At 38.3% G+C, this 15,210-nt stretch overlaps 1 protein-coding gene across 13 annotated transcripts in view; it reads left to right on the forward strand.

Moving 5' to 3' along the window:
• TNS3 (tensin 3) overlaps positions 1-15,210 on the forward strand; it is a 258,576-nt gene that overhangs the window by 68,261 nt on the left and 175,105 nt on the right. For all 13 annotated transcript variants that reach the window (XM_066992134.1, XM_066992135.1, XM_066992142.1 and 10 more), the window contains one exon: positions 14,153-14,190. In XM_066992134.1, the coding sequence (XP_066848235.1) occupies positions 14,153-14,190 (38 nt within the window). The remainder of the gene's footprint in view (positions 1-14,152; positions 14,191-15,210) is intronic.

Here is a 15,210-nt window from a genome sequence, read left to right on the forward strand (position 1 = left end):
TCCATGGGGTACCTGTGGGAAAGGCCTTAGGCAGAAGTGAATAATGGGAAAGCTCAGTAGGTCCTTTCTGTAAGCTGTTGAGGGTTAGGGGGTCTTAACTCCCTGTACTGATTTAGTCTGTTCAACTGTTGTTGTTACATGTTAAACAGTTTCTCTACTTTCTGCATGCATGGTTTACCTCCTAGTAAGAGGATGCTTTTGTCTATTCATCTGAAGTGTAGTTACTCTTTTCACACCACCTCCCAGTTCTAAATGGATTTCTCTGAGGGATAGAGGAGGAGATGGGAGACTTGAATGTGGAAGGAATGTGGGCTTTTCCTTCTACATGCAATGCTGAAGTAAGGTACAGATTTTGCAGATGAACAATTGAATGTAAAATACCTCACTTGTTCAGCACTGTTTATCAGAGGAGTGGCAGTTGCCGCTCCAGAGTATGCACTTCTTTAATATGTCTTCCCTCCTTCTGGAGGTTGGTCCCAAAGTTCTTAGGATTTAGTTGTTTTCATCTTAGCAGAAATTGTTAGTATTGTTAGAAAGAAGCCTGCTTAGTAGAGGAATTGTATTAAGACCCCCTTGATCAGGTTTATTGTTAGAAACAGTGTTCTTCTGAAGGGAAAGGCCTTTGAAGTGGGAATAGAAAAAATATTTGCCAGGTTGCTGTGGATTTGAGTCCTTATAGCCCAGAGCTGGAAGACTCAAATTCAGAAAAGCCATGTCAGTGTCCTTATCTACTGTTCTGCTCTTCTGGACCTCATTCTTACCAAGAAAAGAGAACCTTATTGGGAATATGAAGGTAAAAGGCAGCCTTGGTTGCAGTGACAATGAATTGGTGGAGTTCAGGAACCTGAGGGCAGGGACGAAGATGAAAAGCAAGCTCACAACTCTGGACTTCGAGAGTATACTTTGGCCTCTTCAGGGATCTGCTGGGAAGAGTCCCATGGGATAAGGCCCTGGAGGGAAGAGGGGCCCAAGAACAGTCCATCCCAACAAATGGGGGAAGTAAGGCACAAATGTCTATGTAGATGAAGAAATTGTTCCTGGCCAAACTCAAACATAAAAAGGAAACACGCAGAGGGTTGAAGCAGGCATTTCTCCTTTCCAAGGAGGAATACAGGAATATTGTCCGGGATCCAGGGATGCAGTTAGGAAAGCTAAAACACAAATCAAATTGAATCTGGTCAGGGATGTTAAAGATGAAGAAGGTCTTCTGGAATTACATAGGTGACAAAAAGAAGAGTGATGTAAATGTGGGTTCATTGCTGAATGAAACGGGGACCAGGTTATACAAGGCATGGAAAAGGCTGATGGAGTGCCTTCTTTGCCTCAGTCTTTACTGGCAAGATGAGCCTTCAGGAATCTCAGGTCCTAGAGATGAGGGGAAAAAGCTGGAGCAAGAAAGTTTCCCTTGGTGGAAGAAGATCAGTTCAGGAAATACTTACTCAAACTGGACTGGAGGAAAGCGAATATCACTCCTATCTTCAGTAAGGGCAGGAAGGTGGACTCAGGGAACTACAGGCTGGTCGGCCTCACCTTGATCCCTGGGAAGGTAATAGAACAGCTAATCCTGGAAACCATTTCCAGGCACATGAAGGACAAGAAAATTATCAGGAATAGTCAGCGTGAGTTCAGCAAGGGGAAGTCACACTTGCTCAATGCGATAAGCTTCTACAGTCCTGGCAGTTGAGGAGAGAGCAGTGGATATTGTCTACCTGGACTTCAGTAAGGTTATTGACGCTTTTCTTTGCCAGATCCTCATAGAAGGGCTGTTGAAATATGGTCTGGATGGCCAGACAGTGAGGTGGATCAAAACCTGACTGAATGGCTGAGCCTAGACAGTAGTGATCAGCGATGCAAAGTCCAGTAATGAGTGGAGAGCCCTCAGGGCCAGTACTAGGTTTAGCCCTGTGTCCTAGTTTTGGCTAGGATAGAGTTAATTTTCCTCCTAGTAACTGGTATGCTGCTGTGTTTCTCATTTAGTATGAGAATAATGTTGATAACTGGCTGATGTTGTAAATTGTTGCAGAGCAACACTTACAGTAAGTCAAGGACTTTTGAGCTTCTCATGCTGCCATGTCAGTGAGGAGGCTGTGGATGAACAAGGATCCGTGAAGGGACAAAACCAGGACAGCTGACCGAAACTGGCTGAAGGGTTATTCCATACCATGTGATGTCATGCCGAACAATTAATATGGGGTGGATGGCTGGGGTGGTGTCAGACCACTACTTGTGGGTGGGATGGGCATCAGTCAGTGGGTGGTGAGCAATTGCATTGTACATCACTTGTTTTGTACATATTATTACTACTACTATCATCATTATTATTTCTCTTCCTTTTCTGTCCTATTAAACTGTCTTTATCACGAACCACAAGCTTTTGCTTTCCCCCCTCCCGCCCCCAATTTTCACCCCCATCCCACTGGGAGGGGAGGGTGAGCAAATGGCTGTGTGGTGCTTATTTGCCGGCCGGGTTAAACCACAACATCCTGTTAAACATCTTATTAATAATCTGGATGATGGGGCAGAGTGTGCCTTCTGGCAGTTTGCATATGACACAAAACTGTGAGGAGTGTCTGATTCACTAGTGGGCCATTCTGCCATCCAGAGGGACCTTGAGAGGCTGGAGAAATGGGCTGAAACCTCATGAGGTTCAACAAGGGGAAGTGCAAAGTCCTGCACCTGGGGAGGAACAAGCCCGTGGACCAGCATGTGCTGGTGGCCACCCATCTGGAAGGCAGCTTTCCAGAAAAAAAACTCTGGATGTCCTGGTGGACAGCAATTTGTACATGAGTCAGCAGTGTGCCCTTGCTGTTAGCAAAGAAGGCTAACAGTATCCCTGCATTATGTGAAGTATTGTCATCAGGTTGAGGGAGGTGATCCTTCCCCTCTGCTCCTCACTGGTGAGGGCACACCTGGAGTACTGTTTGCCGTGCTCAGCTCTCCAGTACAAGAGAGCCATGACCATACTGGGAAGAGTCCAATGCAGGGCCACAGAGATGATGGGCTTCAGCACCTCTTTTCTGAGAAGAGGCTGAGAGAGTTGGGGCTGTTTAGCCTAGAGGAAGAGGCTCAGAGGGGATCTCATCAATGTATGTAAATCCCTGAAGGGAGGGTGCAAAGAGGCAGCCTCTTTTCATTGGTGCCCAGTGACAGGACAACAGGCATGGACACAAACCGAAACACAGAATGTTCCCTTTGAACATCAGGAAATGTCTTTTTTTTTTTTTTGTGTTTAACTGTGAAGGTGACTGAGCATTGGCACAGGTTGCTTAGTGAGGCTTTGAAGCCTACCTCCCTGGGTATATTCAAAAACCATCTGGATATGGCCCTGCTTGAGCGGGGAGGTTGGACCAGGTGACCTCCAGAGGTCCCTTACAACCTCAACCATTCTATGATTCAGTTAAGAGGCTTACCATTTGTCTTGTAAACAGATCGCAGATTGATAAGCGTGAGCAAGTTTTTTTATTAACCTAGGGTTTAATAGCTTTGTTCAAATAAAGAAGCTAACAGTACATGCCAAGGTAGTTTAGCACTTCGTTGGCTTGTTCCAATAATTGGCTTGAAATATCAGGAGGAAAACAAAATTCTCATGTATCCAAGCTATTGACGAGAGTTTTCGGGGGGGGGGGGGAGGGGTTGGAGGGGGAAGGGGGAAATGGGAGAATGGAACTAATTTTATAAACAAGTCTTATTGGGACCTCTCCAAAATATATTCATTCCCCAGATGGGTACATCGATGACTGTGGCACATCCATGTCTGACGCTGGCTGCAGTAATTTTCTACAGGTTTCTGAGTGCAGTTGTCAGAAGGAGTCCCTCAGTAGTATTGCGTGTTCCCTCCCCTCTCCCCCCTTTTTTTTTGATGCAAGCATGTAGCAGATTTACCATCCTTCCTTGGCACCTTTTCATAGAATCATTAAGGTTGGAAAAGCCCCCCAAGATCATCTGCTCCAACCATCCCCCTCTGACTGATATCACCCACTAAACCATGTCTGATAAGTTAACTGTGAGATGCGAGCAAGCATGAGAGTTGCACAGGGTGAAATGATGACTACAAGTAGTTTGAATTTAATTTGAATTTAATTTGAATTTAATTTAATTTTAAGAATCCATTTGTATTTTAACTTACAGCATGGACTTTATGAAGCAGAGCTTTGGAAAAGATGGAACTAAAAGTTGTCTGTTCCTTCACCAGCCCTAGAGTGCTTGAAATGAAACTTAGTACAGTGAACCTCCATTAATATGAAGAAAAATAAACCAACTGTTTCAGAGCCAAATCTTAGTGCTGCTTTTTTGCTAAATTCTACCTGTTGTTGCTGTATAAAAGTGAGCAAGTTGCCACTGGGAGGATGGAAGGGAGAAGAAAAACCTGTAGTTGAGAACAAATGAAGTTCCCGGGTGTATTAATGAGGAAGTCTTGCTTTTTAGTCATTTGTCCTGAGAAAATAGTAGTTGTCTGTACTGAATGCAAGTTCCTTGCAAACTCTAGTATCTTATCAGCTAAGAAAAAGTTATGTCATGAGAAGTGAAGGAAGGGAAAGGTCTATATTGGTCACTATGTATGTAGTATTTACTTTTTATGTAGCAATGAGTCATCTACTTGTTGCAAGAAGAGAGCCATAACTGGGTGTTGTAACAACTGGTCAGATAAGTTGTAATTATTCATTGGCAGCCCTTGTTCAGGTACGTGTTTGGCCCAGTCTTGCAAAACATGTCCTTCGGTAGTGACCAGTTCTGAATGCAGTGCCTGAAAATTTCCCATGAAAAATAAACGATTGACTGGAATGCGTGCTTGAATGATGATGTCACTCTGTTGTTGTATACTTTAGTCCACCTCAGGAAAGCAGACCTAATTGTACTGATTTGATTTTTAACATGTTCTACAAAAACAGTAGCAAAAAGGAAAGGAAGATTTGAAAAGGGGGTGAGCTGCTGTTTTAAACATGGTTGTAAGCTGGGCTGTCTGTTTGATGCAGCTATTCATTAGTAAGAAATGGAAATCAGCAGTTGATGTCTACAGCACATGCACGTTATAGAGTAAACTGTGACTGCTTATGCCTTTTCAGCCCTACCTCAAACTTGAAGGCTTTTGAGCTGGTTTGATATGCATTACATTCCCTGCATTACTTTTCAATTTAGATCCGGGTGGAGTAGATAAACATCCTAATTACGCACATTTGCATATTTGACCAAAGGGCCTCTTGATGTTTTTTAACAGAAGCCTCTTGATGTTTTTTAACTACTTAACCTAGATTGCAAATATTCAGTATTTTACTTTAATTGTAAACAAGCTGTCATAACTACGTAATTTCTGTGTATTTTCCTTGTGAATTTCTATTTTCTCTTATTGTATTACTATTATGTTTGATAGATGTAAAAATATATATATTTTTATTTCTTTTTAAATTTCCTCTGCTTTCTTTGTATTATAATTCATTCTAGATTTGTTGTATTGTAACCAAATGACAATTAGTCATAGACAAGACGAGAGATTTTTAGATAATCTGAATCTTCTCAGTCTCCAGAAAGAATTTTTCTGGCTAATTAAAAACTTCAGTACAAGTTTGGAAATTATGAATGGTTTTAAATTAGATGGTAGTTATTTTTTAGCTGTAAGACCGTTGATAAATGAAATAATGACAAATTGAAACACTTTAAACACTATTGTTGATGAATCACCCCTCCTGCCCAGTTAATGATTAGATTAACATGTTTACATGCTGCGAGTGAGGCTTTACATGCAATGCAAAGCATTCCACACATTAGATTTTTAATTTAAAGTAATATTAGTTTGGATGAACTGAATATCTTTTTGTTGATGTAACCTAGCCATGAATGTGCTGGTTTGGAGAATATAGTTTGGAGGGGTATCAGTAGGAATGTTTGTAGAACTTAATTCCTACAGAAGTGATACATAAGCATCCTTATTGAAACACATCCCTCCACAGAGCTGAGAGAAGCTGTAAAATTGGCATCCTTGGCTAAAATTGGCTAGCACAGTGGGAAGTGTGTGTCTGAACACGTGGGAGATTTTGGCAGAAAATTAAGTAAGGTAACTTACTAAGGTGAGTTCCTACTCATGTATTTTTTTTTCTATTTTATTTTTTAAGGCAAAACATCTAGTGGAATGTTTCTTGTTCACAGCAGCCAAACTGCATCACATGTATTAGATCACACTTGAGAAAATAGCCTATAGTGAAAACATGAGTCCCATCTTCCTTTACCTCAGTGATAAAGGCTGAGTTAGTCACACCAGAATTTGGTCAGTGGTTATAAGATTTATTTTAAAGGTAAGATTTAAACCACCAAGATTTTTTTTTTTTGGAGGGAGAGAAGAGGTACAGCTTCTTTCATTACACTTAATAAATGAATTTTTTTTTTTTTTTAAGTAAAAAAGGACATATTCCTCTCCACAGTTTTCTAGGAAAATTGATGACTGCTATGTGGTCTAGTGTAGCTACAGTTTTGTAAACTTAGCCAACTTGAAGACAACTCAAAAATTCCTAAGGGTAAATTTGTACTGAAATTAGAATTATCTGCTGGAGTCCAACAGCCAGAAATGAAATGCTACCTTTGCTACAGTGTGTATTTCCAGTGTGATAAACACAATATGCCCTTTGTGGAAGGGACCCTGAAAGTAGATTTTGATGCATTTGGCTAAAACATCACACTTTTAAATGGCTACAAAACAGGGAAAAAATAGCCAAAAATAATATAGATAGATTTAAATAAAGCAAAGATGGGCAAAGAAATGTGTTGCAAGCAGTGCTGAATATTTTGTTCTGGTACATGAAGAAAGCTTCAAGAAACTAAGCTGGGCTACAGACATAACTCCACTTAGACACATTCAGGATCTGAACCCTGTAAATAGGTAAAAGGGGAATTGTTAGCTGATATTATGCAGAGTTCCCATTTGTTGTCATTAATAAGATTAAAAAGACAACACTTGGAAAATAAATACCTACAACTGCATAAAGACTTGAAGTATCACGCTAACATTTGCATAGCCCGTAACGCTTTCTCTTCTTGAAGGTTTTTGTGACTTATTTCTGCTCTAAGAGTTTAAGAACAGCTGTGAATAAAAACATGCAGGCATATTAGGTCTTATTCACATAATGAACAAGCTAGTTCTACAGAACATTAGCTTTCTTGTTCTGAAGGTCATCCATTTTAAACTGATCCTCGCTCTTAGCATAACTTACATAGGATATGTTTTCAAGATCCGCAGTGAGCATGCAAACTTCCCTTGCAATATTACTTGCACTGTCTGGAGACAGTCCAGATTTTTTTTTCCCCATTTGTTTCATGTTGGCTGCTGGCTACCGTAAACCATTATCTGGTTGAAAGGATTTTTTGGATGAAGTGTTGCAACATGGGGTTGTCTGGAGGAGGTCTAAAAACAACCTTCAGTTCTAGACTGGATTAAGGTTTAATCATTTCCTACCTGATTAGCCATTTGTAGCTTATAAAGAAAAAAAAAAAGATGCTGTTTGAGTATTTCATTCTTAAAAACATCTAAACATCTTCACTGTGCTAACGTTCTGCCATTGTAACAGCATCTATGGAAATTAAGCAAACAAAGTCACCACCAATGAAAACAAACAAAACTCTCTCTCCCTCTCTCTCTCAAAAAAACAACAAAAGCAAACAACAACAAAAAACCACAACAACAACAACAAAAAACAACAGCAAAAAACCACAGCAGCCAGGATTTTTCAGGAGGCAGCTACAATGACAGTCTAACTGTAAGCATGTTACTGTAACAATGTAAATTCCCTGGCAAAATCAGCAGGAAACATGATGATCACAGTTTTTCCTCTAAGATGGAAGAATATGGGAGTAAAGGTTAAAAAAAAAAAAAAAGCCATAATATTGCAGTAATAGTGCCAAACTACTTTTCTGTTAATAAAGGTTTTCCACTGCTGTTGTCAGCAAGAACAAATGGAATATTTCCTTTGCAGGAGAGCTCATTCACAACACTTCTATTGTATCGCTACTTGAAGTCAAAGATGCTGAGGTTTTGCACATATTTCCTGTAATGGTCTTTTAGGCTTTATGTTCGAAACCAATGTCTACAGTCCCTGTCATGAAGTGCTGGGAGGAATATTAAGATGAAGAGACAATGGTTGGCTGAATATTTAAACACAAAAAACCCTATAACAAAAAATAACCAAGTAAAGAAAACAGGAAGATATTTGTGGCATAGGAAATGGACCAGCAGATGTTGCTGCTGTAGTGTGGCCGGTTAGTCTTGCAACATCTTTGGCATGTGACTCTTAAAAATAAGTTTTTCATTTTGCGGCTAAAACCCAGTATTTCCAGCTATAGGACTCTTTCCTCTTCAGTGTGCCATCTTTTTAATGCAGTTAATTTCTTTGTTTATTTTTCATACTGCTTTCATTTTAGATCTTTATTGTGAGTTGAATTGCTGCAGAGCTGGTAGGAACACCAGAAGAGTATGTGTAATGGTGCAAGAGTTTTTTTCTAATAATCTGATCAGTGTTATTAAAACCTCATAAAAATATAAATAGCTAGCTAGTGGTATAGTTCTCTCTGTCATTTGGGACATGTTAGTTGTAAATGTTTTTCTGTACCAGGCTCTGCCTGGAGAAGACCCTGTCCTGGCAGCCTTGCTATGCATTTGTCAGAACATCTCGATTTGTTTTTTTCAATTAGCAGTTTTTCTTCAGAACCAATGACAGACCTGGGTTTTTGTGCAATATATTTCCTGCATGGGGGAGATACTACTCAGTAGTGGTATTGCTAGACTACTTAATAAAATGGGTAGGCTTTACCACTCCTGCTGCGCTATGACACCGATCTTTCTGTGGCATTAGCAGAGGAGACTGGCATTGGGAACTATAAAAACTAAGTGTTAATTACACAAATCTTTTTATAGGATTAGATTAGATTCCATTTGTTGTGGAGTCCTCATCAAGGACTCCTACGTTGCTGTCAAAAAAAAAAAAAAAAAGCTGTAACAGCATGTGCATATATTGGCAAAGTCACCTTTGCAGATGCTGAGGGAAAGAAAGCCTTTTTCAAACAGCAGGGCCTGTGATCCAGTATCCTAATTTATTACTTGCCACTAAGAAGGTAAAATTAGTATCAAGAGCTTTTGGGAGGGGCAAGTGTTCTTTCTTGGTGTTCAGTTAATTATTAAACAGAGTTATGTCTCTTAAGTGCTTGCTTTATATGCAAGTTTCTGCCTCTAAGAGGGTATCTGAATTGTCTTGTCATAGAATTCATTAAAAAAAAAGGAAAATCACATGATAAAAGCTGAGGTTAAGTGTCAGGTTGATCTTATAAAGTACTTATGCTTTAATATTCATTGCATGTAGAACGTGACAATGTATGGATATATATTACCGATATTATAAGTTCAGTAATGCTAAAATGTGATAACGTATATAACCCTTGTCACACACAAAGAAAAAGCTTTGAGCTATTTGTTCTTATGATACCACTGTAACCTACAATGTTGTAGCAGCTTAGGTAAACCATAAATTATTCTGTGGTTAGTGTACAGAAGTATTCTATTATTTTGTAAATATATTTTTACTGGTTTTCAGAGAGCATCTTAAATGCATGAATGTAAGAAGCAAAACTTTAGTCTCATGAAGATCTTAGATCATAAGTCTGAAAAATATGATTAATTACTTTTATCCTTTTATCTTTATCCTGGCAATGGTATTGTTAACTTTCAGGAGTTAACACATCTTCATTTTGATACGTAGGAAATTATTATTATTTATTTATTTTTTTTTCTTGTTTAAAAAGGTTCTCAGCGCTATTGTTTAGGAAATGTTTTGAAGTGTAGTAAATAGCCTAAATATGGCTTGGCTGCCATTTCATTGCCAGCTGGCTAGGGACAGTTGTTCTTGGAACTAATGCCAGAAACCTTAAACAAAAACTTGGAAAGGCATGTTTGTTGAGAGCTGATGTGTGGGATGCAGTCATTCAGCTGTTGAGTTGAAGAACCGAACTAGCATTGCTGAAGTACCCTTACTGAGTCCTCCAGCTGGTTTCAGATACACTTGTAAATTCAAAAACACTTGGGCTGTAGTCTGGAAAAAGCCAAGTGCTATATCCTTCTAAGATTTGACTGAAGAATGCCAGCATTTGGTAGAAGTTGTTTGTTGAGATCTTTTAACTGTAAGTTGGATATATTTTCCTTAACAATTGATGTGCTGTGAGTATGCTCAGTTGTTCATGTGCTTTTGCATTAGATACCTTTTGTGCTGAAAAGGCATGGGCTTACATGATTGTGGCGTATTACTGCCTTTTTTTTTTGCCATATAAGTCTTATGAAAATGCATTTCTAATGTTCAAGACTTCTCTGGAAAAACAGCTTGCATAATGAAAAGTGATTCAGTCTCTCTGGAAGTCTTATGACTGAGGCAATCCATCTCTTTGGAAGTACCATAAACTCATGGGCAGAATCAAAAATAACGCTGGGCTGAGGGAGTGCTACCATCCAGAGAGGATAGTTCTGCAAGGTAGTAACATTAGCTGTGACAACATAAATTCTAAGTAATACCAGGCGAATTGATTCTTCTCTGTGGGTGAGTTTTAATTTGCTTGGTTTTGGAAAGGTAATATCACTGTTGTTAACAGCTACCGCGTATAAATCCATAGGAATTGCACTGTAAAAGGATGTACCTGAAATGGAAGCAGTAGTTTTGTCCACCAAGTTTTCTGTGCTTAGATCCTTGGACAGTTGTGACTGCCAGAGCATAGCCATCGATACATTCACTCTGTGTGCCTGCGTATTTCCTCTACCCCGCTCTTGGTGTTTTCTTGATACCTCCCTTTCTGTCATCTCACTAACATTTGAAACTGTTTTTTCTTTTCTTTTTTTTTTTTCTCTTCCTAGGAAGAGATGATGTGGAAATAGGAGAGACACCAGAAAGTAGAAGGAAAAATTACTCTAACAGTACTCTAAATTAATTCTATTTGTTCTTTAAAAACATTCCTTAGGTTTATCTCATGACTGTACCACACTAGCAGTTAAGTTGTTGGTGGGAATTACCTAGAGATTGGTAATTAGCTGATGGTTAGTGATCCAGAGAATAGAATACTTCCTTCTGGTCAGCTGTTAATTCTAAAGCAGTGTTCTATGCTAACAGTTTTTGTTGTTGTTATTTTTTAAGTTGGTTTTAGCAAGTGATCGTGTTTTTATTAAAAACAAGACTTATGTGTTTTTGGAGTGTACATGTGTGTATATGCATCTATGTATTTGTGTACATATGTATAAACAGAGACATGTAAGTATGTGTGTAAACACTTATAAGTATTTATTTAGATCTTTATGTGTATAGAAAGAGTATTTTACCAGCAGATGAAAACTTGAAATGTTTCCTTGAGTGTTTTTTCAACTTCTTTAGGAAGATACGGTTTTGTGATACGGTCCAGCGATAAGTGCTGGTAGACAGATTCTATTCTAGTATTTGCTATTCATTCACTCCATGTAAATATTCTGTAGGTGTGATTCAGTTGTCCCTGCTGTGTAGTGGAGGTAAAGCTTGCTGTGCCTCACTGGGCACATCATAGATGATGTGAAATGCTTTGAACTCTTGAGCATCTGTTAAATGCCTGGAAAGGTCTGTCATAATGGGCTCAGTAGCGTTAAGTTTTGTTGCTCTGGGCAGGGATTTACTAGCAAAACTCGAATCTATCAGGAAAAGGGAATTGGTGTTTGGATCTGTTTGTGCTTGGAGATCAGTTTCTGTTCTCAGGATGTAGCTGGTATGCCTGTTAGGAGCTATGTATGCAATGAACACTTTGACATTCACTCAAGAGGGAAGGGAGAGAATCTCCTTTCTGCTTCTTATCACAAAAGCATACTTCGCTCCCGGCATCTGGGCAATCAGTGATCTCATTTCGGAGTGTTTATTTTTATCCAATTTATTATCATCATTAGCTTTATTAGGTAGTGAGGGAGAGAAGTTAATGACTTAACTAGTCTAATCCATGGAAATGCTGGATTGAGCTTCCGTTCATGTTCCACCTAATCTGTATTAGCTGATTACTTCTTGAGGCTTTACTTCGTTTCCTTCGAATCTCATAAAGATAGCAGTGCTTTGTTTGTATTCTCCCTGTATTTATGCATGGAGTTTCTATGCCATACTTTGTTGTTGTTGCTTATGAGATTTGCAGTTGATGTTCAAGGTTAACTCATGTTTGACATCAGTGGTTTCTTTCCACCAAAGATGGTAGTACTGTTAGGTATGTAAGAGCAGGCAGACTATCAGACTTTTTGGTGTACATAGAAACTGGATAAACTCAATGGCTGCATTTTTTTAATCTGCATCTTTAATAAAGACTTTGTGTATTGTTTATTGTTGGTGACATTCATGTTTAGGTTTTGCATAAGCCAGTAGCAAAATCATGGAGGCTGCCATTTGTTTTTTGATCTCTTGTATTTCATTTAGTGTTTTCTTTTTTTTTTTTTTTGGTATTTCATTTTCTCCCCCAGACATCGAGGCATAAGCATCAGTAAAGAAAACAAGAGAAGCTCATCTGTAATGTCAGGGCTTCTGGACATATTTCCTGTTTTATTCTTTACCTTTTGTGATTGTCTTTTAAAAATTGCAGACTTTCAAAGCACAGTTTTAATTGTCTCTGTTTGTTTCACTGTTTCACATGAGGTGTTAAAGTAGGTTGTAGAAGAAATGGTACACATGCATATTTTTAGAACATCTGTTACCCTTTTACAATGTCAAAGTAAATCTTGCAGGTTTAGATTACAGAATCTCCTAAGTATGCTATGTCTGTGCATGAAATTGCTTAATGAATTTAGCATGTTCTGTGCAGCCATGCAAGATTTTTTTTCCTTGTTGATTAAAAACCATTCTCCATTTGCTTTAAGGTTGGTAGCATTTGTAAGTAGCATATGGTTATCAATCATTATTAATACTAATAGAGGTGTATTTGTATGAACAGTAATAAATGTTTATGTTAAAGAATCTTGATCCTGCTAAGTGCTATGGACTCAACTTATCCAGAACTACACTACTCTTTCTTAATTTATGCTTTGGAAAACTAAATGAACATAGCACGTACAAGATTACTTAAGAAAATAGGTGAATAAGCCTTAGAGTTTGACCTGAGAAGTGACTGGAACATGAGGGGTTTTAATTCAGCAGACAATGCACTTGATTCTGAAATGGTTATAGTCGTGTATTTGCTGAACTCACATCTTGGTACTTGTGTCTTTGCCGTTGAGTCAGGTTGTAGAATATCTTTCTCTTGGTAGAAGCAATGAGAAATGAGTATAGCTTTCAGCTTTAGTGGTCTAAGATTGGATCCAATTAAACTTCCAGCTAAACCTATGTGGTATTCTGCTGCTTACTGATCTTGGAGATTGTATAACTACATTTTCACTGAATTTAAAATACAGTTTAGCTCTCAGTAACCCAAATGACAAACAATGCATGAAAAGAAGCAAGTTTCAGAGTAAGGAAAGAAGTGCATAGAATGGAAAATCTCTCAAAACCAGTCTCTGTCAGATTCTAGGCATTATGCTATTACATCATATATCTTCACTCAGCTGGTTACTTTTTAAATTGAATGCTGTTTTCTGAACCTAATTTACTGGTAGAAGTCATCCTTTCCTGCTGTTATATCAGCAGAAAATTAAAAGAAATGAAGTGTTACTCTCGCAGATAATGTTTACAGCACTGTGCAAGCTTTTTTTTCACAATCAGAAAATAAGCTCTGAACAGACATGGTCACTTGTGAGTTGGGAGTCCCCCTGCTTTTCTTCAGTCTCTGGAATTGCTGGTATGACTAAGATTCACAGGGTTCATTGGGAATAATTTGGTCTTAATCTCAGTGGTATTAAGATGGTAACGCTTCTGGTGTATGGGCAGCTGTAAAGGTAGATGACAAGATCATCAGCACATGAAGTTTAACCAGACATAGATTATCATAAACTAATAGAATGTACAAATCTTATAACATTGATGTAGATACCCTTACAGTAAAGAGTAAAACTGAAGTGTATTGTGCCTTTTGTTTTAGTAGTTTTATTTTGAAATATGCTGTTATAACCTGAGGTTGGCTGGGTTTCTAGTAAAAGGTTGATCTGAAGAAATTGAAGGGAGAATCCACCCACTCTCTTACTCATATAGTTTCTTTGCTTTTGTTTTAGTTTGCAAGTATGCCTGCCACAGGAAATGTGAAGAGAAGGTAAGCAAATTTATTCTCCTCTGTACTTGCTGTTGATCCACATGTATTTGAAGTTTAGACTACAAAAGCTGTGTCAACTAATTAAGGATATGATGATGATTAAATCAGATGCTTTTTTGTCAAAAAAGAGTAACTTTTTACTGGGGTGTTTTTCTTGACTTTAGTAAAAAAAACAAAACAGGTCTTTGTGTAGTGAAAACATCTGCAACAGTGGTTAAACTTCTCATTCCTCTCATAGGAGGACATGTTTCAAGTTGAAAACAGCAAGTTAGTTGGGTGAAATACAAACCACATGGTTACACCAGGGAAGAAAAAATGAGTGAGTGAATCGGGTGTACATCTAAATTTTACAGCAAGAGAGATTTAAAGGGAAACTTTTGGTGTTGGACTATGAAAAATACAAACATTATTTTCAGTGCCTACTTCAGATTACATCCACCAAGTTCAGTTTCATTACTAGATTTTTAATTTTTAAAAAAAAATCTGAATCCCTTTCACACAAGGAAATACCCAGTTCTGCCTCCTAGTTTATCCAATAGTCTACAAAAAACAAAGCTGTTTTCAGTTTTTATTGTTTCTTAGTGTTGTATAATTTATGTTGAGCTTTGCTGGCCTTTTGTTCAAGGCAACCGTCATTGCCCATTAGTGTTTTCAAAGCTCAGAGTGAGTTTTAGTTAAAACTGACTTGAATGTAGATGTTGAATATCAAGATGTAGATGCAGAGTGTCAAGGCAGCACAAATCTATATAAAAGCAAAAGGGCTATTCTTCAGCTGGTGAAAATCAGACAATTCATTCATAACATACAGAAACAGACTGAAAAGGTACTTCTGTGGTCTCAGATGACTTAAAAATCCCCCATCCCTAGATTTGAACATCTTTGATTTACATAGACTGTTGCAGCCTAAACCTTAGTGTTGGAGGGGTTTATTTTGATTTCCTAGAGCCGTCTTCTCGGGATAACATTTTCTGCTTTTAACTAAAACCACTGACCAGCATTTGCTTTGTATGAAGACAGCAT

This window comes from Anser cygnoides, chromosome 2 (genome assembly GCF_040182565.1).
Source record: "Anser cygnoides isolate HZ-2024a breed goose chromosome 2, Taihu_goose_T2T_genome, whole genome shotgun sequence".
NCBI classification, from domain to species: Eukaryota; Metazoa; Chordata; class Aves; order Anseriformes; family Anatidae; genus Anser; species Anser cygnoides.